The sequence below is a fragment of the Chionomys nivalis genome, chromosome 24 (assembly GCF_950005125.1).
Source record: "Chionomys nivalis chromosome 24, mChiNiv1.1, whole genome shotgun sequence".
NCBI lineage: Eukaryota > Metazoa > Chordata > Mammalia > Rodentia > Cricetidae > Chionomys > Chionomys nivalis.
In genome coordinates, this window is record NC_080109.1 from 47,517,269 (window position 1) to 47,544,256 (window position 26,988).

Sequence of the window (26,988 nt, forward strand, 5' to 3'; positions counted from 1 at the left end):
TTATTGGACTTATGCTATAAAATATTGTTATAAAATATAGTGTCATCAAAATGTTATGGATATATATGTGTGTGTGTGTGTGTGTGTGTGTGTGTGTGTGTGTGTGTGTATGTGTGGCATAAACTAAATCTATCCATTTATTATGGTTGTCATAACAAATACCATAAATCCAGCTGCTTAAAACTAGAGAGATGTATTTCCTCACAGCTCTGGAGGGAGAAAGTTTGCCATTAGGTGCCAGTAAGTTGATATCTCTAGAGGCTTTAAAGGAGAATCCATACCTGTCAATGCCAGCACACTTTAGTGTTTCTCTGCCACACTTGTCTCTACCCACTCTTCCCATTTGCGTCTGGAAGCAATGGTTCCTTGCAAATATGAGGACGTTAGTTTCTATTGTTCCTCTCCTAATTGATGTCATTGTTCCGAGTGTGTATTAATTGCTGGGTGCTTGTCTCCATTCTTCCATGTTACTTCACCCTCTTCAGAGACAGTCTGCTGAATTTCGTGAGCGTTGTTTGCATTTCTAGTTACTTGTTTTAGTTTAACTGCTTAGAGTAAGCAGGGATGCTACAATTCACAAATGAACTCATCCCTATATCAATTAATCCTTGCTGATACAGGAGAGTGAAATTTTAAGCTTTCTTCTACTGAAAGTATATTCTTCACTGGGTAATAACCTACAGAAATGTTTGTCAAAGGACTTTTGAGACCTTAGTGTAGGAGACTTGCATACTCACAACTGGAGTTTTTCTAAATATATACGTATTTTGAGAGCATAAATGAGGAAATTGGGAATAAGTATCATCTGATTACTACTGAGTAAGAAGTCATGTTTTAATACTTAGGTTTTTTGTAGATGAAGGAAGTTGATATTGTGAGACCAATCACATAAACATTTCCCTTCCATATAGCATATGTGACTTATTGAGTCCAAACTATGTCTTTTCAAAGACAGTAAATTATTTTACTTAAGTATTCTTCATGATCCAAACACACTTGAGCTTGAAGGTCAGAAACCAAATGCTAATTCCTGCCTGTGGATGATAAGTGATGGCTGAAGCAGTACACTTAGTGCTGCTGCAGTTAAAGATCTCTAAACATTTCTAACACACTACTATTTCAGGGAATGAAAGCATGGCCACTTGTCTTTGCCCTCTCTTTAGTTAGGAGATTTTTACATTCATCTACTAATTGTGCCTTTTAAATTATGAAACATGTTTCTTCCCAAAGTCAGCATCCCATTGATTTAATTTATTCTCCAATTTTGTTTAAGATATGTTCTTCAAAATATCTTCTAAAATATTTAATATAGCTAGAATATCATCTCCAAAGTTCAGAGTAAAAGACTTTTTCAACTATGATTGTGCTTGGATATGGCATCTTGTTGACCAGAAAGCATCAACATAATCAGGACACTGTCGCTCAGAAGACATCTGCTTAACTTAGAATGGGTGTATTTTTATTGGTTTTTATTACTATTTGACATTGTATTTTACCGTATAACAGTCAGCTTTTAGTTCAGCTATTCGATTTAGAAAAGGAGACATGAAATTTAGAATTTTCCTCATTTTTCCTCTTCAAGTATGTCCTAAATATTACAAAATTCTGTTCCTTAAATATTGCACAAGTAACTTGGCCATTGTCATATGTTTAATGAGATTGTAAAATCATCCCACAGACTCCCTCCCACTGTTCCAAGGCTAAGGACATATTCTTCCCCAGAAGGATTTGATCTTTGCATACCCCACAGTTCACTGAATGGTATAAGTTTGAGAATATTGGATTAATGTGTCTGACAGAATATTCACTGAGTGTAGAACAAATGTCAAGGTAACGTGTACCAGCATGCCTATTTCAAAGAACCCATTAACATCTTTCCTCTCAACTTATATCTACAGTTCCAAAGGATCTGACTGAGAGGCATATGCATTATTATTATTTTTGGACAAATTAGACATGAGGATTCTAGAAAAAAGACTTCAGACATGTAGAGCTGGCTTAATTAAAAAGGCAATAACAATAAAACCTTAAGATAGTGCCACATAAATCTTGCAAAATAATTTCTCCCAAATCCCTACAATATAGTTATTAAGTAAAATACACATATATTAAAATTATTTTTTACTTTAATTTATTTAAAAACAGATTGGGTCATTTCTTAAAAAAACACAGGTCTAGTATGATTAGTAAATGAAAAATGTAATAGTTACTCAATTAATTCAGATTGTATTAGCAGAGTAGACAAAGGACTTAGTATACAAAATTTAAAAGGGGTTACTTGGATAGTTACACCTGAATTATAAAAACAGAATAATTACAAACTTCCTCTTCATTTTGATGATTTGCATAATATTGCTAATTATTGAGAAATCCATGCCTGGTTATGAAGAAGATGGACTGAACAGTCTTAGTGAAGCAGAATGCTGGAGTCTAGTAAATATTGACCTCTTTTCCTCTGGGTAACCAAACAGTGCCTGATTCACATTGCACATGGACGTTTAGCTTTTGACCTTATACCCTGAAACTCAAGGTGAAGCTTCATTAAGTTGATAAGGGTAAACACCCTTTGTAAATGCAATATAAACTTAATCAGTAGATGTTCAGATTTTTGAAAGAGCAGTTTAATCTAAACATTTGCCAAAGATTTTTTTCTTTCACATGAAGGACCTTTCTCTGGGTATCATTTGGGGAAATCGGAGCTCTAGATCTACTAAGTTGTGCAACTAAAATGGGTGCTTTATTATCTGAGGCTTTCTAGTTTCTATTTCCTCACTCTGACACAAGAAATGGGCACTTACAGAGCAATCTAAGAGCAGCTTTCTTCTTTTCCTCCCTTCTCCAGTAACCTTCCCATTTGTCTCTCCAAATATAATTCAGTGATACTCCATGCATGAATAGGGTCATTTTGATGGGAATAATTTTTTTCCTGCAAATTTCCTGTGCTACTTTTTTTTTTTTTTTTTTTTTTAGTTTTTCAGGACAGGGTTTCTTTGTGTAGCTTTGGTGCCTGCCTAGTAACTAGCTCTTGTAGACATGGGTGGCCTCGAACTCACAGAGATCTGCCTACCACTGCCTCCTGAGTGCTAGGAAGTATGTGTAAAGTATAAAGGCATGTTCCACCACTGCCCAGCATGCTACTATTTTTAACTGTTAATTAAATTATGTACTTTTTTATAATTAACCTTTTCTCTAGGAAAAATTGGCTTGAGAACAAAACAAGATCTCTTGTGAAATGCAAAACTCACTGAAGGGCCTGGGGAGTATGTAAATGTCATGATATAGTTAATGTATAGAGCATAAAACAAAGCTGTAGACATGTAAGGCATCAAGAATTCACTGTGTCTAGATTATTTCAGCAGACTATTTTACCCTTGTATGTGTGTGTTCTACATGTGTATGTGGGTGTGTGAATACACATGTGAATGGGCACATGTGCTCATGAAGGCCCAAGATTGATGTCCAGAATCTTTCTTAATGGCTATTCACCATATAAAATTAAGTATGGTCTCAGTAAAACCCAGAATGTGCAGATATTGCTAATCTAGCAAGGTGGCATTCTCTGGAAATGCCCTGTCCCAGACATTTGAAGCTAGAATCACATTCAGGGTATCATGCCCACCCAGGATTTACATGAGTCTTCGGGATCTGAACTAAGATCTTCTAGCTTGTGTTGTAAATGTTTAACACTAGGCCATCTTCTTAATTCAATAAGCAATTTGAAGTGTCTCAGGATGTGCCTATTAAAGTTAATAGCCTCTTCTAGAATATTTTAGAGTACTACTAACATTGAACCTAAGCCAGAAAAGTACTGTGTATTAGATGGGTAATATAAAGGACAATTCCCTAAAGAACTTTATTGAAATATAATGCAGAAGATCTGTGGGTTGCTATTTTAAGATGACTGTCAATGTCTAGATTTAGAATTTTCTGGTATAAAGGAATTCCTCTGAAATACAGTGGGCAAGCATGTTCTGTCTTTCCCCACACAATATGAAAAAAATATTCAGATACTTGTACGTGCATTACAAGATAGGCATGATGGCTAGTTTTAGGCATGATGGCTAGTTTTATATCAACTTGACACAAGCTAGATACATTTTAGAAGAGAGAACCATAATTGAAAAAAAAAAGCCTCTATCAGATTTGCCCATGGGCAACCCTTTGGTTGATTGATGATTAATGAGGGAAACTTCAACTCACTATAAACAGTATTGATCCCAGGCTTGCAGCCCTAGGTGCTGAAAGAAAGCAGGCTGAGCAAGCTGTGGAGAACAAACCATAAGTGCTGCTGTTCCATGGCTTCTATATCAGTTTTTGCCTAAAGATATGTCTTGGTTACTTTTCTGTTGCTGTGACAAAACACTATGACCAAAGCAACTTTTATTAGAAAGCGTCTGATTGTGTTAATGGTTTAAGTGCTAGAATTCATGCCAGTAGAGAAAAGCTATGGCAGCAGGAAAAATTTGTTTGTGGCGGGTGGTGGCAATGGTGGTGGGAGTTAGGTGAACAGTGAGAGTTTTTTGAAGCTGTAAAATAGCCATCAGTGGTGCACCTCATTCAAAACATCCTTCTGACATATCTTTGTTTGCAGGCAAAGTGTTTAAATATGTGAGTTTGTATGAGTTTTATCCATTCTCATTCTAACCAATACGTGGTTTCTGCCCTGATATCCCTATATGATCTATAACAAACCTTGGGAAGAAATAAATCCACCTCCACCATCAATTTCTTTTGGTCATGGTGTTTTAAGTTTTAACTCAGTCTAAAATAACAGTCACATGAGCTAGGCTCAAATAATCTCAGGCTGGAGATATGCATGACTGGAATCACTGTCTATAGGTTATACTTTTCTTTATCCTCTCCTGGCAAGTTCTACCTGAAATGCCTTCTCAGGGTGCTGCCTTACGGTGTAGCTGCCTTGAAATACAGTCAAGATTTTACTGATCTATTCAGCAACAATAAACCTCATATCTTTATCAACGTCAGTGACTAATTCTTAAACAGAGAAATTAATTAAAAAAGAAAGATTCTTCCCACAATAAAAACTGGAAAACAGCATTACATTGGAGGGATTTGTGTTTCTGTATGATAATATGCTAGACAGTTTAAAAACAGAATGATTAAATAGGAGGATAACTAATTTAGATGGGATTCATGTAATGTCAGTAGTAAACATTTTTGGCATTATCATTTTTTATATCACCAAAATGTTGGTTAATTTGAGTACTAGGTTACAGGCCTTAGAAAAACCTAAAAAAGCAAAAAAGAGATACTCAAATTCAGATAGGAATTTAATGGAGAACTAATTTCATCATTGCATTATAAGTATAGAGAAGAATACCTTAAGGTTTTCCAATAACCAACCTTAATATATACAGTAATCCTACAGGAATTGTCAAATGGTAGAGACTCATTATAACCTACTGGACATCTGTGTCAATGTTAGATTTACTGAGATTCAAAGAAGCAATAGTCTCATATAGCATGCATTCACCTTATGTGAAGCAAATGTTAAACTCGTGGTCAGATTGTAATAGAATTATACCTAAAAACTGGATAGAATTTGTTAAAGATGTTTGTTCCACAATTGCAATGGAGTACTTGTTTCAGAGAAGAGCCTAAGATTACTGGACAATGGAGTAAAGCTATTGGTATGGAAATCTCCCAAGATTGAAAAATATTACAAAGTTTTATAACGAACAGTCAGTCACTGATCTTTCAGGTTGTACAAGAAAAGTGTAGACAGCTATTGATCTTCTGAAGGCACCAATGGTCCTACCTTTAAAATGGTTGACAGGCAAACCTATATGGTTGGACAATGACCTTTAACAACAACTGTTTGCTAAGTGATTCAGTCATTGGGCTTTCTACAGTCTGGCATTTCTTTGCCTCAGAGAAAACACAATAATATATATATATATAATATATTATTAATATCATATTAGTATATAATATATACAATAATATATATTTGATATGTATTATTAATATATATTATTGTATGTAATATATAATATATATATTTTAGACTTTCTGTGAATTTTCTATTTTAACATGGCTTATTTTTTTTACTCCTTTTAATCTATGACTGTCTATACTGTCTCTTTAAAGACTACCATTTTAAAATACCATTTACTTCTTTTAATAACTGTTTATATTCTTTTTCTTCTTTCTCCCAAGCCTTTGTACATTTATCCAACACTATGACATATTTCGAGGTCTTTTATGTCTGAAAGTGTCCTCGTGTGTATCTGCAATTCTTTACTGTCCAGGAGTGTTTCTTAAAATGCTAAATGCTTCTTAAAAACTTAAGCTGCACCATTACTAGAGTATATACAGTACTTTCTGCTTGCTTCACATAGTTCAACATGGCGGAGCTGCTTGAGCCTCTGAGAGCCATGCACACTACCCCACTTCCAGGCACACAGCCAGTCCATGTTCATATCAAGAAAGGCACAGTAAGCTTCTCACAAACCCCATCCAAATGCTCTGACTTCCAAAAGGGCCAGCATGGCCCAGAAAGCCTGTATTTCAATATGATGTTATTCTTTTTTTTTTTTTTTTTTTTTTTTTTTTTTTTTTGCTACTGCTGAGTCAGGATAACCTCTTGTAAATGAGCTGCTACACACTGACAGCAACAGCAAGAAGCTGTGCTAAGCTCTGTATTTTTGTGTCTAGAATTTCTTTCCAAACCCTCTCAGTGGTGCCAGTGTGAACCTCTGGCCCTTTTGGAAGTCTGAGCATTTGGATGGGGTTTGTGAGAAGCTTACTGTGCCTTCCTTGATATCAACATGGACTGGCTGTGTGCCTGGAAGTGGGATAGCGTGCATGGCTCTCAGTAGCTCAAGCAGCTCCGCCATGTTGGACTATGTGAATTTTTAAGTGAATTTTTGTTGGCCACGTGGGTGCCAATTTGTAGAAAGGAGGCCACCTAGTTCATTCCCAACTGCTGTGCCCTGTAATAATTACACAGAAGCTGTATTAATTAAATCACTGCTTGGCCAATTACTTAAGTGTATTGCTAGCTAGCTCTTACATCTAGAATTAAACCATCTCCATTATGTTATATTTTGTCAAAAGGCTCGTGGTCTACCAGTAAGGTTTTAGAATGTCTGTCACTGGCAGTGGCTGCATAGCTTCTCCCTGACTCCACCTTCTTTCTCCCAGCATTCAGCTTAGCTGTCCCCACTTAGCTCTGTTCCCCTATAGCTCTTCTATAGGCCCAAAGCAGTTTATTTATTCATATCCCACACTACCTGAGAACTACTTGCTAAACTCCAGCCATCACCAGTAAACCAAAACTAAGACCTGGTTCCTGGTACGGGCTATTAGAATCCTGTCTTGGCTCTGGTATGGCTCCCTGGTGCTCTCTATGATCACAGGGTAATCTAATCCATAAACTACTTTATGGGCTTTTCAAAGAGTCTTGTCACCTAAAGGTTCTAGATCCTGCTAAGTTTGCAGTCAATATTAGCCATTGCAGAGACTTCCAGGTCTTACATATGTGATGAAAATGGGAATATATAGAAGGTTCCAAATAAGAAAGTAATGTAGTTATGTTAATCTTGACCTTTAGGTTGTAAATCTACACAGTTGCATGTAAGATGGAATGAGAATTGCAGAGGTAAAAATGAGAGTAAAAACGCATGACTAATGACAGGAGAACAATAAGAATGTTCAAAAGCTTCAGCTTCTAGTCCAAGTATGGATTCTGAAGAAATGACTAAATGTTTTGTCTAACCTCTGTCTCCCCATTTGGATTCATAGAAGATTCTTTTGTGCAGACACAAGTTTATCTCTGTTGACAACACAAGTTCTGTTATGGAGGGACTCTTCCTTGTTCACATGTAGGACATTCTTTGAGTAAACCACATTAAAAATGAGGTAGTCAGCTGTATTGAAATATCTTGACTATCACTACATAGATCACAATTGTATCTCTAGCATATTTTGCATTTAATTACAATAGAAACAAGATACTTTTAATCTATCTCCTGGGCTATAACTTAGCAAGATAATCCATTCTTGTAGACTTTGATGATTTTCTTAGGTGAGACTGTGGATTGGCAACAAGTACTTCTTTTTCACAATTCTAGATATGTTTAGAAGTCCCAGATCAGTTTACCAGCACACCAGGTTTCTAATGGTGATCCATTTATTTTGTACAAGTGACTGCCTTCTTTCCAAAATCCTGGCACAATAGAGAAAAGCTGCAGTGGTCTTTCTTTCTATTGTACAAATCCTCCTCCCACCATGGGGTCCACTCATTCAAATTCATTTTAAAATAAAACACTCCCTCTTGCTAACACATCAGAGAGATTAGGATTTTGGATAGAATCTAAGCACTCAGTCCATCATGGTATTTATTTATTTATTTATTTATTTATTTATTTATTTATTTATTTATTTGATTTTTCGAGACAGGGTTTCTCTGTGGCTTTGGATCCTGTCCTGGAACTAGCTCTGTAGACCAGGCTTTGCTTTCTTGTTTGAAGTAAAACCCTACTTGGCAACATATGAACAGACTTTTAGGAATCAACAGAGGTAATAGAGCTTTGTAACATACACTTCAAAATAAGGGTCTTGATTTTCTGACAATCTAAGTTAAATTGGTCATTTAAAACATTACTAATAAATCTCATCATATTCTGTTGCTTTATTAAGAAAAAATAGGAAATGGATTTCTATGTCAACTACACCCTGCCAAGTCTCACAGGAAAAACAATCCCTAAAAATCTGCCCAAATGACCTCTTGAAAATCATCCCCAAGATTTAGTGTCTTAAAACAATAGCCATTTGTTTCACTTATAATTCCCTAGTCCAGCTATCCAGGCAAGACTCAGGTGTGCAATGCTTACAAAACCACACTGAGCTATGAATGTCTTGGTTTATAAATATACCCAGTATTCCTGCTGCCCAGCTGTCTGAAGCTCACTTCTTACAGAACTCAGATGATCATAACTTCTGTGACCCAGTGTTTGTCTCGTAAGTGACCTAATCTAATACTGAGTGCATGACAGTTTGGGAGAAAAAAAAAAAACATGCTGAAAATGGTGAGATCTTGGCATGTTATGTGTGCATATTTCATTTGAAAAAGCAAATACTAAAGTTAGACTAGATTTGTGAGTTCAAATGGTGAAATGGATCTTACATCTTATAATTCAGAAATAAATTTTTAAAGGGAGCTACATGCATGGAATAAATTAATTATAACATTTTGTTTTGCTATATTTTATATTGTTTTGTTTTGGTCTTGCTACTGGGGATTGGCCCCAGAGCCAGGGATACACTCAGCACCTACAGTGCCACTAATCTGGATCCCAGTACAGAATGTCTATGTTTCTTTACACACATTTTTTTGACTGTCTAATGAATGATCTCTGGTTGGATAGTATTAATAATTGCTTTAATTATTACCCTGATATAGCTAGAAGTTTCTCTTCCACATGCCAGTTTCCAATTAACCATTCAGAGGCTAATTATTAATTACAAACTTTTTGAACTTTGAGCTCAATCTTATTATTAACTAGCTCTTACCACTTAAATCAACCCATTTGTATTATTTTATATCTTACCTTGAGGCTCATGGCTTGTTACCTGACATCTTGCTTCTCTGGTGGTAGCCGACATCTCTCAGACTCCTCCTTTTTTTCCTGTATCTTTGCTTGAACTTCCCACCTGGCTCAATTCTGCTTGGCTAATGGTCAAATCATCTTCTTTATTAAGCAATGATAATATAACATATTCATAGCATACAGAAGGACATCCTACATCACCATTGGAATTTTAGATAATAGCAACTTCAATATATCTTAAAAGCTATTTTTGTAGTATAGCTACATATTTTGTGAATTCTTGTAGACATAGTATCCATATACAATCATCGTTTTGAATGCCAATATAAATAGAGTGACCTGGTCTTGATGATGGAGAGCAGTTAGTGTAGTCAAAGAAAGAATTAGAAACCACTGCATACAGTTGAACTACACATCATTTCTGGATGTAGCATGCACAGCCAGTCAGTTCTCAAAACATATTGTTTAGTTTGATTTAATTTAGAAGTTTGCCAGCACATAGTACAATGAATGTTAATTCAGGTTTATAGTGGGTGTCATTTCATGCTCATTTACTTATTTTGGAAGATAAACTATTTTTACCAAGATAAAACATTTTTACCAATGTTTTCATTTTCATAAGTTGAATGGAATATATTTATCTGTTGAAATATTCATCCCCTCCACTTATACTGCCAAGAGTTATTAATTGTGTTTCAGATTTGGTACAACTCTCTTCTGGTCACCATGACATGCCATTGAAGCAGACCCATGAGTGATGTGTGTTGTAATTTCATTAGTGCCATCAATAATGCATTACATGTTCCTTTTAGAAGTCTTTGTGTGTGTAGGGAGGATTTCAGCAGAATTATATAAATTGCATTTATTTTACTTGATTTTTAATTTTGGTTTTATTTTTTTTTGTGTGTCTTTCACATCATGCTTCCTGATCCCACCCTTCCCCCAGAATAAAACAAAATAACATTTAATAGAAAAAAGAAAAAAATAGAAAGCTTAAATCTCACCATGGAAGCTGTAGTGTGACACAGTGAGTCACGCAATGAGTGCCTTTATCAATATAGTTTCACACTACAGCTTCCATGGATACTTTCTGCACAAACATTTTCCATTTTCTTCTACTCTTCTTGTCCTCATAATCTATGTGTGACTTTTTAAATAGGCTATGAGTTGATTTTCAGTCTTACTTAATCTGAAGTGTATTTGGTTTATGATTGGGAATGAAGGATGTTTGAGGCTTCTGACAGGTTTTTCAAACCTTTAAACTATAAAGAAAAATGATAAAATGTTAACTTTTTCAGAAAAAAATGCAGATACATAAATTTGTTATGCAAGCAGGAATCTAAGTACTGTCTATACACAAAAACTGGAAACTATTAGCTAGTTTTGAAAGTGACTAGAGAAATAATCTTTAGAAAGAAAATATAAGATTGTTTATTCCCAGTTTGTTCTTCAAGTTAGGTAATAAAGTGAAGATATATTCTGTTATTATAGCAGAGATAAACTTCAGCTTACATTAGTAACTACCCAAGTTGAAGGTTTTCCTTCAAATTAAGATGAAAGAGTACTTGTCACTTATATTCAGCTGGAATCTCAGTTTCTGGAGTTTTGTTCTTATTTGTATCCAGTTTAAGTAGAAATGGATGTGAATATTTATCTTATATAATAGCTTGCTGCAAGTTTTCTACTTGAATCACATAATGTATGGAAAATGTGGAATTTCATAAACCAAAACAATGATATCTGTTCACATGCCATGTTTAGAGTCACTAAGAAGGCAGGTGTGCATTCTCACTAGTTAGTAAAGGCATTCTTCAGACCCCATACATGGCATTTTTACAGCCACTATGAAGATAGGTGTGCATTCTCTAGTTAGGAAAGGCAATCTTCAGACTCCCTACATGGGTGTTTACAGTCACTATGAAGGCAGGTGTGCATTCTCACTTGTTAGTAAAGGCATTCTTCAGACCCCATATATGGCATGTCTGCAGACACTATAAAGGCAAGTGTGCATTCTCTAGTTAGGAAAGGCCTTCTTCAGACCCCATACATGGCATTTTTACAGCCACTATGAAGGTAGGTGTGCATTCTCGAGTTAGGAAAGGTGATCTTCAGACTCTATACATAGAGTGTTTACAGTCACTATGAAGGCAGGTGTGCATTCTCACTAGTTAGGAAAGGCATTCTTCAGACTCCATTGCATTGGCCTTGGAAAAATTCATGTACTGTTTTCTAATGTTAAGAACTAATTAAAGTACTTGTATTTATGGTGATTTAGACATGAACATTCTTTGTAGAGTATATGTTCATTGCTTTATATTATGTTGTATGACAGCATGTTTCTTAAGATAAATCACATGATCTGTAAGAATGGAAAATATTTGCTAATAGCTTCTGGAAAATGTCTTCTGCACTCTTAGATTCTGGAAATTTGTTTGAATGAAATCATTCATGATTAAAGATGAAGCTAAAAGGAGAGAATTGACAGTGGTAAATATTATGCAATATGATTTTTTTATTCTACTAAATTTGTTTTTGAGATGTAGCACAAGTTTCATACAAAGCAGTATTGATCATTATGTTTGAAGCAAATCCATTTAACTTTGTCTTTTAAATGAAAGGATTATTAAACAGTTTTTCTTATAAAACATAAATATGCATGTTTTTGTCTGCTGCATTATTGGTTTCATTATGATTTGTGAGTATACTGATGAAAAGATCACACTCCTTTTTTAATTGTCTTTCACAAATAACTACGTTATGGTGAAACTGTCAAGATTTTATAGACTCTATCATGCAAGAGATAATACATGAGACTGTCCTAGGAAACTTCATTTCTGTGCTAAATATTTCTTAATTTGTCTTGATTTCTGCATTATTTGGTTATTTTCCCCCCATAAATGTCAGTTTTAGCTAAGAAAATTATTCTTTAAGGGATCTCAATTAAGCTGCTTCACTAATTCTTATGTTTCTGTTTTAATTTTACAAACTTTTAAATCACTCGGTATTGGGCTTGACTGACAGTTCAGTGGAAGCCCAGTGACCTAAGATTGATCTGTAGAACACATAAAGTGGAAGAACAGCATTGACTCCCACAAGTTGTCCTCTCATCTATTGTTTGCATTGCGGCATATGCAATTGTCTCCCACAATGTGCCCAAAATTACACACACACACACGCACTCATACACACATACACACACACAAGCAGGGCAGTATAATTATTTGATATGTGTATAGTATATTAATCAATCAGCACATATTTAAAACCTCAAGCATTTATTAACCTATAATGGTAGACAGGTTTACAATCTTATTCTGCAGTTTGTTAAAAGGTTTGGTGTGGTGGTTTGAGGGAAAATGGCCCCCATAGGGGTTACAAAATTATTAGCTGTGGTTTTGTCAGAGTAGCTATGGCCTTGCTGTAGAAAATATGTTTTATAGGAGTGGGTTGTGAGATCTCATATGCTCACTTTACTCACTATGGCACACAGTTATTTTTGCTGTTACACATCAAGATGTAGAACTTTCAGCTCCCCTGCACCATTTCTGCCAGCATGCCAACATGAAGATCATCAACTAAATCTCTGAATCTGCAAGCCAGCCCCAATTAAATATAATAATTGCATAGTTATGATGTCCCTTCACAGCAATAGAAACCCTAACTAAGACATAACTTGTACCAGGGACTGGGGTATTTTTGTGACATACATGATCATGTTTTTGTTCATATGAATTTGGACTTGTGGTACTTTGTGTTAGGAAAGCATTGGAATGCTTTAAACATTGCTTAATGAGCCATACCAATAGGAATATTGAAGATTGTTGCTGATGGTGATTTGAGTTGTGGGGCCTGGCTTGAAAGCTTTTGGAGGAAAAGAATTTTTGTATGTGGCCTACAGATAATTCTTGTGATATTGTAATGAAGAATGTGGCTGCTTTTGCCCTTGGCTGAAAGGTCTGTTTGAGGCTAAAGTGAAGAGCTTTGTTTTAATTCCCTTAACAAAGGAAATTTCAAAACAGCCTAGTATAGATTCTTCCATGTGGTCATTGCTCTAATGAAGATTTATAATGAAAAAAACCAAGATGAGCAAATAAAAATACAAAATGCAAAATTTGAGGAGAAAAGGAGTACCAGGAAATGGAATGGAGCTAAGTCAAATCAATGTTCAAGGAGATAAACAGAAAAAGAAATGGAATAAAGGAATTGCTGACCTCAGGGAGAGATCCCACCAAACTAAGCTTCCTAATTGTGAAAATGAATTCAAGAAAAGCTTAAGTCCAGGCCTGGTGATACATGTCTTTAGTACCAGAAAAGTCGAATCCCTAAGTTTAAGATCAGTCTGGTCTACAGACTGAGTTTTAGGACAGCCAAACTTAGGCAGTGAAGGAAACTATTGAAAACAGAAAGCTGTTGAAAATATAATAAACAACGGGACCATATTCCAGCCCCAGGAAGCAGCATAACTAGGCATCTTCAGCCACATGGTTCTGGCTTTACAGTAGAGGCTAGAATAAAGGGGTTATGGAATCTTTCTTTGTAACTAAGAAAAGTCCCTGTTGCTAAACATGTGTCAGGGGTGTCCCTGCATGAAGGCCTTACATAGGCCATTGTGTGAAGCTGTGAAAATGAAATTTGGATTGCCTAGGGAACCACAAGATATTGGAGATGCAAGAGTCGTGGAATACCTGCCAAGAAGAGCTGTTAGCACGGAGTGGAACCAGCCCAAGATAAAGAAGTAGGTTGCAAACTACAAAGCTCAAAGCAGTTGGAGGTCTGAAAAGCACTTAGATATCAGAAATGGAGATTCAGAGTTTGGGCCTTTCCCTGATGGTTTTGGGTTTGCTTTGGTACAGTATGTCTTCACTCTGCTTCTTTTCCTATGTTTTGGGAAGGTAATGCATATCCTGTCCCATTATATGTTAAAAGTATGTGATCTGCTTTTTTTTGATTTTATTGGAGATTAGAGATTGTATGAATCTCAGAAGAAACTTTGACCTTTAGCCTTTTAAATAAGCCTAAATTTGAGACTGTTATAGACTATGGGAACTTCTGAAGTTGTATTTAATGCATTTTCGCATTATCATATGGCTATAAGGTTCTGGGGCCACGGAATGGAATTTGGTGGTTGTCCTGCAACTCACTCTGTAGACCAGGTTGGCTCGAGCTCACACAGCCTGACTGTCTTCCTGAGTGCTGGATTCAAAGGCGTTCACCACCACCACATGGTATTTTTTTAATTACCTTAAGTTTATAAAATACTGTGGGAAAAAAGATAAATTTCCATGTAGAGGGTTTACTACTACTAGAGATATATCCACTTTTCCATCTTACACTAAGGGAATTGATGTGTCTTGGGGTTGAATTAAGACTCACAATCATATTTTCTGAACATGACTACATAACATGATTTTCATCTGTAGTAAAAATCTGTAGCCAATGTGGGAAAATATGCATTTCAGGCCACTAGGCTAGGAAATGAGTCAGGGGCATTGTACCAGTGGCAAAGGTAGTTTGTGCTGCTCCTCTGTTCTTAGGGGAGATGTAGAGACCTTGTCCTCTAGGTGAGCTCTTGCCAGATCATGTCTCACAGTACATTTGCCACTCTGTAGCGTTCATCTAAGTCCTATCTAGGAAATAGTTGGCATGTGTAAAAATTTAGTTTTGAATTCAATTGCACTGTTCTAGTTAACTAATATTATGCCAAGTTTGTTTCAAAAGGACATAATAACTGAAGTTTTTGAACGTGGGGTTGTTTTCCACTCAAATCATTTTTCTCTTGTCTTTTTAACTGCTGAACTTGGGTTGTAAATAGTGATGTAACTCATAAAGATATTTTATTCTAGTATTTTGCATATTAACTGCTTCATCCTCCTATCTTCTTCTTTCCCATTAATCCCACTTGTTCTCTAAGTTCTGTGTGTCTACTTTCATGGCCTACACACAAATATAATCAATACCAAGAAATTATATAATCAGATTAATGAAAGTGGTAATGAAAGAAAGATAGTTTTCACAAGATGAAGTACAAATGGGAAAATATTCAAAATACTTCCCCAGCAGGGAAACACAAATTAAAACAAAGCGGAGAGTCTCATTCATCAAACAAGAGTGTCAGAATTGAGAAATGTTTTGGTTAATATTAAAGGTTACACATTATTGAATTAAACAACAGTAAGGAAAGAGCTCTGAGAATTTTCTAATAAAATTACATTAAATTAAAAGTCTTTACATAACAAAATTATCTGTCTACTGCTTATAGAATGGGAGAAAATATTAACTATACTTTAGTTAAAGGGTTAATATCTAAGATATACAATGAACTGCAAAATATATAGGCATACATAATGAACAAATGAGTCAATGATATGCACAGACAGTTCTTAAAAGATGAAACAGAGATGGCCAGCAAATATTTTGTTAAATGCTCAGTGAGTTTCTGTGTCATTTTATTTTAAATAGCCATTGTTTAAAAGAAAAAAAAAAACAATAGCATGGATTCTGGTGAGATGAGGAGAAAAGGTAATACAAGGAGATATTTAAACTAGTGAAGTCCAGTGTAAGGTGTCTCAAACAACAAAGCAAACTAAGCAAAATTGCCAGATGGCCCAGCTATAAATCCATTGGAGATATGCCCAAAGTCTGTACACACTCACACAGAGGTACTTTAACTTCTGTTTTTACCAATATCCTTTTAAAAATAGCAAGGATACAGAATCATCCAGGACACTTATTAAAGAATAAATAGATAGAAAAATGTGACACATTGGTACAATAGCACTTGAATGCACAATAGATAGACAAGAAATCAAGGAATTTGTAAGAAAATGGATGGGAATAGAAAATATTGTATTAAGTGAAGCATTCCGGGCCCAGAACAACAAATGCCATATTTACTATACCACATGCAGACCATAACCTGCAACTGTGAACTAAACTATATGGATCTAGGTGGGACTAAATATAAGTAAAGACAAGAAAAACATTCATTGTAGTGAAAAAAAGGGGGGGGGGGCTTCAAAGGAAGTAAGAAAAAGGACCATAGAGTAGAATGGAGAAACACAGGGCAGAAAAAAGGGCAGTAAAGAAGGGGATGAGTGCTAGGGAGGAAGAAATCATCCCAAAACAAAATATGTATTTCTGATATGGAAATCTTTTTTTCACTTTGTCAACTAATTTAAAAATAAAATAAACCACAGATACTGAGAAGAGGGGAAAAAGAAGGTTTCTTTGCAGCTTTGGGTAATATAAATTACTCTGGCCACTTTAGAAACCGCATAGAGATTCCTCAAATCCTGAGGACAGAGTTGTCAAACAGATTGTGACAATAAGCTTTTAATGCAAGGATATTGTGTACTCATAATCCACTGAACTATCTCTATACGTTAGTCTCTTAAAGTTTAAAATTAAAAGGAATTGACTGACAGTAGCATCCTTTGCTTCATGACTAATAAGCATTTAGACAAGTCAAGCCACCAAGACTGAAATCCTCCTGTGCTAGATAGTTCTTATTCCATCTGATTCAAGTAAGCTCATCTGGGAACAGAGAATATAAATCAGGAAAATGCCTCCATAGGACAGGCCTGTAGGCAATCCTGTCTATTGTACATTTTCTTGGCTGGTTGATATGGGAAGGTCCAGCTAACTGTGGGTAGTGCCTTGGATGCTCTTGGACGCTGTTAGAATCCAGGCTGCACAAACCATGGCCATTACATTAGAAAGCAACATTCTTTCATGGCCTCTGCTTCAGTTTCTACCTTCAGGTTACTGACCAGACTTCCTTCAATGATGGACCACAATATAGAATTTTAAATGAAATAAATCCTTTATTGCCCAAGTTGCTTTTGGTCATGGCATTTTATCACAGCTATAGAAATCCTAACTAAGACATAGAGTAGCGAAATTCTCACCATGAAGAGTCAGCCCTAGCAGAGTATTAATATTCTTCAACATGAAGTATAAGGTAGCAACATTCTAATAAATCCTTGGAGAATATGACCAAGCAATAGAACAGAAAGAAGAAGGTATGGTCAGTAAAAATAACTGGCCAAGCCAGGAAAAGATGATTTGGGTGTTCTTGTTTTTTTGTTTTGTTTTTGTTTTTGTGAGATTAGGCAGAATTCTATGCTCAGTATCCACTACAAATACATAGTTGGAAGTTCCAGAAAGTGGAAACAGAACCATGGACAAAGAAGGAAGTAGCAATCTAGACCTTTATTTATTGCTGTGAACTTAATGGCTAGGAGAACTATAAAGAAATACCAAGCAATAGCCATCTCTCTAATTTCTCAAACTCAACTATTGTCAACATGTGATTTCAACACTTTTCTATCTAAGTGGTCTCTTATTCTCCAGTGTTGATTTAAAAAATAAAATCTATCCCCATTCTCTTATGTTTAGAAACTTGCATTGACTTCTTCTTGCAAACAACGAGCTTAGTCTACTTTTCTTGGTATAAAAGGCCTGCAGTTGTAGCTCACTCTAGTCCCACACCTCTGTTATACAAAATTCCAATGTCAAGCTATGTAAAACATTGTAGCTTTCTGACTAAATACTTCTATCTATTAATGAATGAAGGACTGTTAGCCTTACCATACTCAATTTCTTTTTCTTAGACATCTGTCTAGACTATAAGAAAATGTTTAGGGGCGGCAGAGGCACCAGCGTGCAGGCAGGCCCGGGTGGCGGAGGCACCGGGCCTAGGCAGCGGAAGCACCGGCGCGCAGGCAGGCCCAGGTGGCGGAGGCACCGGCAGGCAGGCCTAGGCGGCGGAAGCACCGGCGCACAGACAGTTCCGGGTGGTGGAGGCACCGGCAGGCAGGCCTGGCAGGCAGGCCTAGGCGGCGGAAGCACCGGCGCACAGACAGTTCCGGGCGGCGGAGGCACCTGCAGGCAGGTCCTGGTGGCGGAGGCACCAGCAGGCACGCCTAGGCGGCGGAAGCACTGGCGCGCAGGCAGGCCCGGGCGGCGGAGGCACCAGCACGCAGGCAAGTCCGGGCGGCAGAGGCACCGGCGTGCAGGCAGGCCCGGGTTGCGGAGGCACAAGCAGGCACGCCTAGGCGGGGGAAGCACTGGCGCGCAGGCAGGCCCGGGCGGCGGAGGCATCGGCAGGCAGGCCTAGGCGGCGGAAGCACCGGCGAGCAGGCAGGCCCGGGAGGCGGAGGCACCAGCAGGCAGGCAAGTCCGGGCGGCAGAGGCACCAGCGTGCAGGCAGGCCCGGGTGGCGGAGGCACCGGCAGTCAGGCCCGGCAGGCAGGCCTAGGCGGCGGAAGCACCGGCGCGCAGGCAGGCCCAGGTGGCGGAGGCACCGGCAGGCAGGTCTAGGCGGTGGAAGCACCGGCGCACAGACAGTTCCGGGCGGTGGAGGCACCGGCAGGCAGGCCCGGGCGGCAGAGGCACTGGATGCAGGATAGTGCAGGCAAGAAACAGTGAAGCCTGCACTGAGAGCAGATTGCCCTGCTACAATTAAATCAAACCCAATAGATAGCATCGGTAAGAGGAGATGGGCAGACGCCAAGGCAAGAATCCACCCAACAATCTGAAAAACAACATGAAAACACCAGAACCCAATGATCTTACAACACAAGGACTTGAACACCCTAACACAGGAGAAGAGGGAAAAACTGACTTTTTGAAAGCAATAGAGTCCCTTAAACAACATGTAAAAAACGCCCTCATAGAAATGGATGAGAAGTATAACAAAAAGTTTGAAGAAATGAGTAAATACGTAAATGATACCCTGGGAAGCCAAGAAAAAACGATCAAACAGGTAATGGAAACAATCCAAGAATTGAAAACTGAAATGGAAGCAAGGAAGAAAACACAAACTGAGGACCAGCTGGATATGGCAAATATAGGTCAACGAGCAGAGACTACAGAAACAAGCATAATCAATAGAATACAAGAGATAGAAGAAAGAATCTCAGATTCTGAAGACAACATAGAGAAAATAAACGGACTGATCAAAGAAAACACCAAAACCAACAAATTCTCATCACAAAACATTCAGGAAATATGGGACACAATAAAAAGACCAAACCTAAGAATAATAGGGATAGAAGAAGGAGAAGAGGCACAGCTCAAAGGTCCAGAAAACATTTTTAACAAAATTATGGAAGAAAACTTCCCCAACATAAAGAAAGATATTCCTTTGAATATTCAAGAAGCATACAGAACACCAAACAGACTGGATCAAAAAAAAAAGTCCCCTCGCCATATAATAATCAAAACACAAAATATACAGATTAAAGAAAGAATATTAAGAGCTGCAAAGGAAAAAGGCCAAGTAACTTATAAAGGTAAACCGATCAGACTTACACCTGACTTCTCTATGGAAACCATGAAAGCCAGAAGGTCCTGGATAGAGGTACTACAGAAATTAAGAGACCATGGATGCAAACCCAAACTACTATACCCAGCCAAGCTATCGTTCACTATCAATGGAGAAAACAAGACATTCCAGGATAAGAACAAATTTAAACAATACGTTGCCACAAATCCAGCCCTACAGAAAGTAATAGAAGGAAAATCACAACCCAACGAATCCAACATTGCCAACACTGCCTACAATAACCCAGGCATCTAGCGACCCTTCAACAGCACAACTCAAAGAAGGGAGACACACAAACTCTTCTACCAAAAGCAGTAAGAATAACTGGAGTTAACAACCACTGGTCATTAATATCACTTAATATTAATGGTCTCAATTCACCAATAAAAAGGCACAGGCTAAGAGATTGGATACGAAAACAGGATCCAACAGTCTGCTGTTTGCAAGAAACTCATCTCAACCACAAAGACAGGCATCTACTCAGAGTAAAGGGTTGGGAAAAGGTTTTTCAAGCAAATGGTCCTAAGAAAAAAGCAGGTGTGGCCATACTAATTTCTAACAAAACTGACTTCAAACTAAAATCAATCAGAAGAGATCGAGAGGGACACTTTATACTCATAACAGGAACGATTCAGCAGGATGAAGTCTCAATCCTGAATATCTATGCCCCTAATATAAAAGCACCCACTTATGTAAAAGAAATATTGCTAAAACTCAAGGCAGACATCAAATCACACACACACTAGTAGTAGGAGACTTCAACACACCTCTCTCACCAATGGACAGGTCAATCAGACAGAAAACTAATAGAGAATTAAGAGAATTGTTGGAGGTAATGAATCAAATGGACTTAACAGACATCTATAGAACACTCCACCCAAATAGGAAAGAATACACCTTCTTCTCTGCAGCTCATGGAACCTTCTCGAAAATTGACCACATACTTGGAAACAAAGGAAACCTCCACAGATACAAAAAAATATCAGTGTCCACCTGTGTCTTATCAGATCACCACGGATTAAAGTTAGAAGCCACCAACAAAGCTACCCCCAGAAAGCTGACAAACTCATGGAAACTGAACAGTCAACTACTGAACCACACCTGGGTCAAGGAAGAAATTAAGAAAGAAATTAAAGTCTTCCTTGAATTTAATGAAAACAAAGAGACAACATACTCAAACCTATGGGACACGATGAAAGCAGTGCTAAGAGGAAAGTTCATAGCACTAAGTGCCCACTTAAAGAAAACGGAGAAAGCATACATTGGGGACTTAACAGCACACCTGAAAGCTCTAGAAAAAAAAGAAGCAGACGCGCCCAGGAGGAGTAGAAGACTGGAAATAATCAAACTGAGGGCAGAAATCAACAAAATAGAAACACAGAAAACAGTCCAAAGAATCAATGAAACAAAAAGTTGGTTCTTGGAGAAAATCAACAAGATTGACAAACCCCTATCCAAACTAATTAAACGACAGAGAGAGAACACGCAAATAAATAAGATCAGAAATGAAAAGGGGGACATAACCACAGACACAGAGGAAATTCAGAGAATCATTAGATCTTACTACAAAAGCCTGTATGCCACAAAACTGGAAAATGCAAAAGAAATGGACACTTTTCTAGATAAGTACCATATACCAAACCTAAACCAAGACCAGGTGAACGATCTAAATAGACCTGTTAGTCGTGAAGAATTAGAAACAGTTATCAAAAATCTCCCTTCCAAAAAAAGCCCAGGGCCAGATGGTTTCAATGCAGAATTCTACCAGAACTTCCAAGAAGAGCTAATACCTATACTTCTTAGTGTAATTCACAATATAGAAACAGAAGAGTCATTGCCAAATTCCTTTTATGAAGCTACAGTTATCCTGATACCAAAACCACACAAAGACCCAACCAAGAAAGAGAATTACAGGCCTATCTCACTCATGAACATCGACGCAAAAATTCTCAATAAAATACTGGCAAACCGAATCCAAGAACACATTAGAAAAGTTATCCATTATGATCAAGTAGGCTTCATTCCAGAGATGCAGGGCTGGTTCAACATACGCAAATCTATCAATGTAATCAACCATATAAATAAACTGAAAGAAAAAAAACATATGATCATTTCATTAGATGCTGAAAAAGCATTCGACAAAATTCAACACTCCTTTATGATAAAGGTCTTGGAGAGATTAGGGATACAAGGGGCATACCTAAATATAATAAAAGCTATTTACAGCAAGCCGACAGCTAACATTAAATTAAATGGAGAAAAACTCAAAGCCATCCCACTAAAATCAGGAACATCACAAGGCTGTCCACTCTCTCCATACCTCTCAATATAGTGCTTGAAGTTCTAGCAATAGCAATAAGACAACATAAGGGGATCAAGGGGATCCATATTGGAAAGGAAGAAGTTAAGCTTTCATTATTTGCAGATGATATGATAGTATACATAAGCGACCCCAAAAACTCTACCAAAGAACTCCTACAGCTGATAAACACCTTTGGTAATGTGGCAGGATACAAAATCAACTCCAAAAAATCAGTTGCCTTCCTATACACTAAGGATAAGGAAGCAGAGAGGGAAATCAGAGAAGCATCACCTTTCACGATAGCCACAAATAGCATAAAATACCTTGGGGTAACTCTGAACAAGGAAGTGAAAGATCTATTTGGCAAGAACTTTAAGTCTTTGAAGAAAGAAATTGAAGAGGACACCAGAAAATGGAAGGACCTCCCTTGCTCTTGGATTGGGAGGATCAACATAGTAAAAATGGCAATTCTACCAAAAGCAATCTATAGATTCAACGCAATCCCCATCAAAATCCCATCAAAATTCTTCACAGATCTGGAGAAGACAATAATCAACTTTATATGGAAAAACAAAAAACCCAGGATAGCCAAAACAATCTTATACAATAAAGGATCGTCTGGAGGCATTACCATCCCTGACTTCAAACTCTATTACAGAGCTACAGTACTGAAAACGGCTTGGTACTGGCATAAAAACAGAGAAGTTGACCAATGGAATAGAATAGAAGACCCTGACTTTAGCCCACAAACCTATGAACACCTGATTTTCGATAAAGGAGCTAAAAGTATACAATGGAAAAAAGAGAGCATCTTCAACAAATTGTGCTGGCAGAACTGGAAGTCAATCTGTAGAAGAATGAAAATAGATCCATATCTATCACCATGCACAAAACTCAAGTCCAAATGGATTAAAGACCTCAATATCAGTCCAAACACACTGAACCTGATAGAAGAGAAAGTGGGAAGTACTCTACAACACATGGGCACAGGAGAACACTTCCTACGTATAACCCCAGCAGCACAAACACTAAGGACATCATTGAATAAATGGGACCTCCTGAGACTGAGAAGCTTCTGTAAAGCAAAGGACACTGTCACTAAGACAGAAAGGCAACCCACTGACTGGGAGAAGATCTTCACCAACCCCGCAACTGACAAAGGTCTGATATCCAAAATATACAAAGAACTCAAGAAATTAGACCGTAAAAGGCTAATCAATCCAATTATAAAATGGGGCACTGAGCTGAACAGAGACTTTTCAACAGAAGAAGTTCAAATGGCCAAAAGACACTTAAGATCGTGCTCAACTTCCTTAGCAATCAGGGAAATGCAAATCAAGACAACATTAAGATACCATCTTACACCGGTCAGAATGGCTAAAATCAAAAACACCAATGATAGCCTCTGCTGGAGAGGTTGTGGAGAAAGGGGCTCTCTCATCCATTGCTGGTGGGAATGCAAACTTGTGCAACCACTTTGGAAAGCAGTGTGGCGGTTTCTCAGGAAAGTCGGGTTCAACCTACCTCTCGACCCAGCAATACCACTATTGGGAATATACCCAAGAGATGCCCAAACATACAACAAAAGTATGTGCTCAACTATGTTCATAGCAGCATTGTTTGTAATAGCCAGAACCTGGAAACAACCTAGATGTCCTTCAATGGAAGAATGGATGAAGAAAGTATGGAATATATACATATTAGAGTACTACTCAGCAGTAAAAAACAATGACTTCTTGAATTTGCATACAAATGGACGGAAATTGAAAACACTATCCTGAGTGAGGTAAGCCAGACCCAAAAAGAGGAACATGGGATGTACTCACTCATATTTGGTTTCTAGCCATAAATAAAGGACATTGAGATTATAATTCGTGATTCTAGAGAAGCTAAATAAGAAGGTGAACCCAAAGAAAAACATATAAGCATCCCCCTGAATATTAACCTTATCAGGCGATGAAAGAAGACAGAGACAGAGACCAACATTGGAGCACTGGACTGAAGTCTCACGATCCAAAGGAGGAACAGAAGGAGAGTGAGCATGAGCAAGGAACTCAGGACTGCGAGGGGTGCACCCACACACTGAGGCAATGGGGATGTTCTATCGGGAACTCACCAAGGCCAGCTGGCCGGGGACTGAAAAAGCATGGGACAAAACCGGTCTCGCTGAACATAATGGACAATGAGGACTACTGAGAACTGAAGAACAATGGCAATGGGTTCTTGATCCTATTGCACGTAATGGCTTTGTGGGAGCCCAGGTAGTTTGGATGCTCACCTTAATAGACCTGGATGGAGGTGGGTGGTCCTTGGACCTCCCACAGGGCAGAGAAACCTGCTTGCTCTTTGGGCTGAGGAGGAAGGAAGACTTGATTGGGGGAGGGGGAGGGAAGGGGAGGTGGTGGCGGGGAAGAGGCAGAAATCTTTAATAATTAAATAAATTAATTAATAAAAAAAATTAAAAAAAAAAAAAAAAAAAAATTTTGATCCAAAAAAAAAAAAAAAAGAAAATGTTTAATACACAATCCAAAACTATAAAGAGATGTTATAGATAAACTTCATGTGAAAGAAGAATAATGTAATCCTATTTTTCAGGTTCAGCAGCTATTAACTAATAGTCAATTTGATTCTTTCTATACTGTCTGTAATCCCAGTCTCCATTCTCCATTCAAATTATTTTAAAGCAAAATTCACACATAACACTTTATTTGCAGTTGGAATCATTTTTACTCTGTTAGTAATATTATGAGAAAGTCCTAAGATATTTTTTCTTAAAAATAAAGCAGTCCTAATTTTAGCACTGTTGCCCTCACAAAAACTAACACTGGGAAGAAAGGATTCATGTTAGAATTACAGATTAATATCTGGCACTGAGTCATCAAGAAGACAAGAACTTGAAGCACCAAAATCAGCATATGCTGAGCCCCACAGAAGAGTGGGCATTCCCTTATCAGTATACGCAGTGAAAACAATCCTCCCATAGACATGGCCAAAGAGTAGCATGAAATAGATAAGTCCTTATTACAACTCTCTTACCAGGTGATTTTACATTGTGGCAAGTAAACTCAAGAAATTAACCATTACCAGAAGGAAACTACAGATATCTAGTCCCAGATGCCAATGGTACATGGGGCAGCTACTGCAGCAAAGGATTGTCTAGTGCAATGTATTGTTAGGCTAAGATCTAGAAAGTCTCTGCTGTGGGTTAAGGCTTTACAAATTCTCCTTTTTGTTATATAATGCTCTGACTCATTTTTTCCATAGCCAATAATGTGCTAAGATACAATGTGGTATCATTTAATAGCTCTGCCTCATGTATTTTCTCTAGAAGCTTTGCAAATGTCTCGCTTAAAATTTTGAAAAATCCCTTTATGATATGAGATAGCATTGTGTGCTTCAATCAGGAAGCATACACTGCCTGATGACTTTTGATTCTACAAATGAACTTTATCTCTGTGCATTCAATCATTATAGGTTGAAAAATAGCAATGCTGCATTTTAAAAAATTTCTTCGTTATTTTTTAGACATTATTCCTGATAAGGTTTTGATATGAAAATATAGTTGTGCATAAAACATTTACGTATTCCATCTTTTTTTTAGAAACATCCTGTACCATCTTGATGGGAAGACAAGCCAGTTTTCCATCATCAAGGAGGCTTGGGAGCAGTGCGGTTCGCTGGCCTCAAATGAGACCATTCAAGAGGCCCTGTCCGATGTGCTGAATAGCATCCATTCAGCTCAAGTTTTCCTCAAAGCAGGATTGAATGTGTTTGAGAGTGTCTTGGTTGAAAAGAACTGAGAAAATACACAGCATTTAAAAAGCTTGTTTACAAGTATAAAAACAAAATCTCTAAATTGACCAGGTATTTGTGTGTGTGTGTGTGATCAAAAACTTTACCCAATTTTAAAGCTATTATATGGCATATTTTTAAATGTACATAAGAAAGAACATTTTGCACATTTTAAATATTTTTATATTCCCACTTTAGTATATAACAGCAATTATTGAAATAATACCCAAGATTTATCTATTACAGAGAAATATGCTGTATTTTTGTAAATAAAAAGCTTGTGAGGGGGTTAAGATATTCTTGGCATTACTGTTGCTGTGGACAGAATGTGCAGGAATGCCAGAATTCTCTCTAATAAAATCTCCAGTGACTGAGTTTCTATGTTAGACATGGAGACTTGATAAGTTTTCAGACAAATGTTCAAGGAACTGTTCAATATGAAGAAGTAATGCATTTTGAATGAGGGATTGATACTCAGAACCACTTTGAATGTTTCTATTTTATAAAATGAAGTTCCTCTTTTTGACACAACTAGATGTAGTAATGCACTGGTTATGAAGTTGAATTTTGTAAGTACTAATGAAAAAAGAGCCATAAACATTCCATGGGGGAAACTCTCAAGAAACTGGAGAGAGCAATTTAAATGCAAATTCTTCCTAAGGCTACACGTTTTGAAAATCTTAAATTGCCTCAATTGATGCTATGTGAATTTCAGCAGTGATGTACATTGACAAGGGACAGCACATTCCTTCCTGTCCCTTCTGTGGTTTCTGATGGAATGACAGAAGCAGGGAATAGGCTACAGGAGGGCATCTCACATGGCTGTCCCTCCTTACATCTTTCAAAACAATCCTTTGCTATAAAGTGATTTTAACAGAATACTGTATAACAATATTGGAAAAATCTCACAGTTTTTCTTTAAAAATCCAAAATATCATCAAATACATGTGTTATTTTTGCCAGTATTAAATTACTGGCAAAAAAAAAGCCCT

The 26,988-nt window shown here is 37.3% G+C and overlaps 1 protein-coding gene across 1 annotated transcript in view; it reads left to right on the top strand.

Annotated features, from left to right (window-relative positions):
* The window catches only part of Naaladl2 (N-acetylated alpha-linked acidic dipeptidase like 2), a 701,987-nt gene extending 675,888 nt beyond the window's left edge, over positions 1 to 26,099 (top strand). Inside the window, exon 15 of the mRNA XM_057756897.1 lies at positions 25,806 to 26,099. Coding sequence (XP_057612880.1) covers positions 25,806 to 26,004 — 199 coding nt within the window. The 3' untranslated portion in view covers positions 26,005 to 26,099. The remainder of the gene's footprint in view (positions 1 to 25,805) is intronic.
* Positions 26,100 to 26,988: the final 889 nt, after the last annotated feature.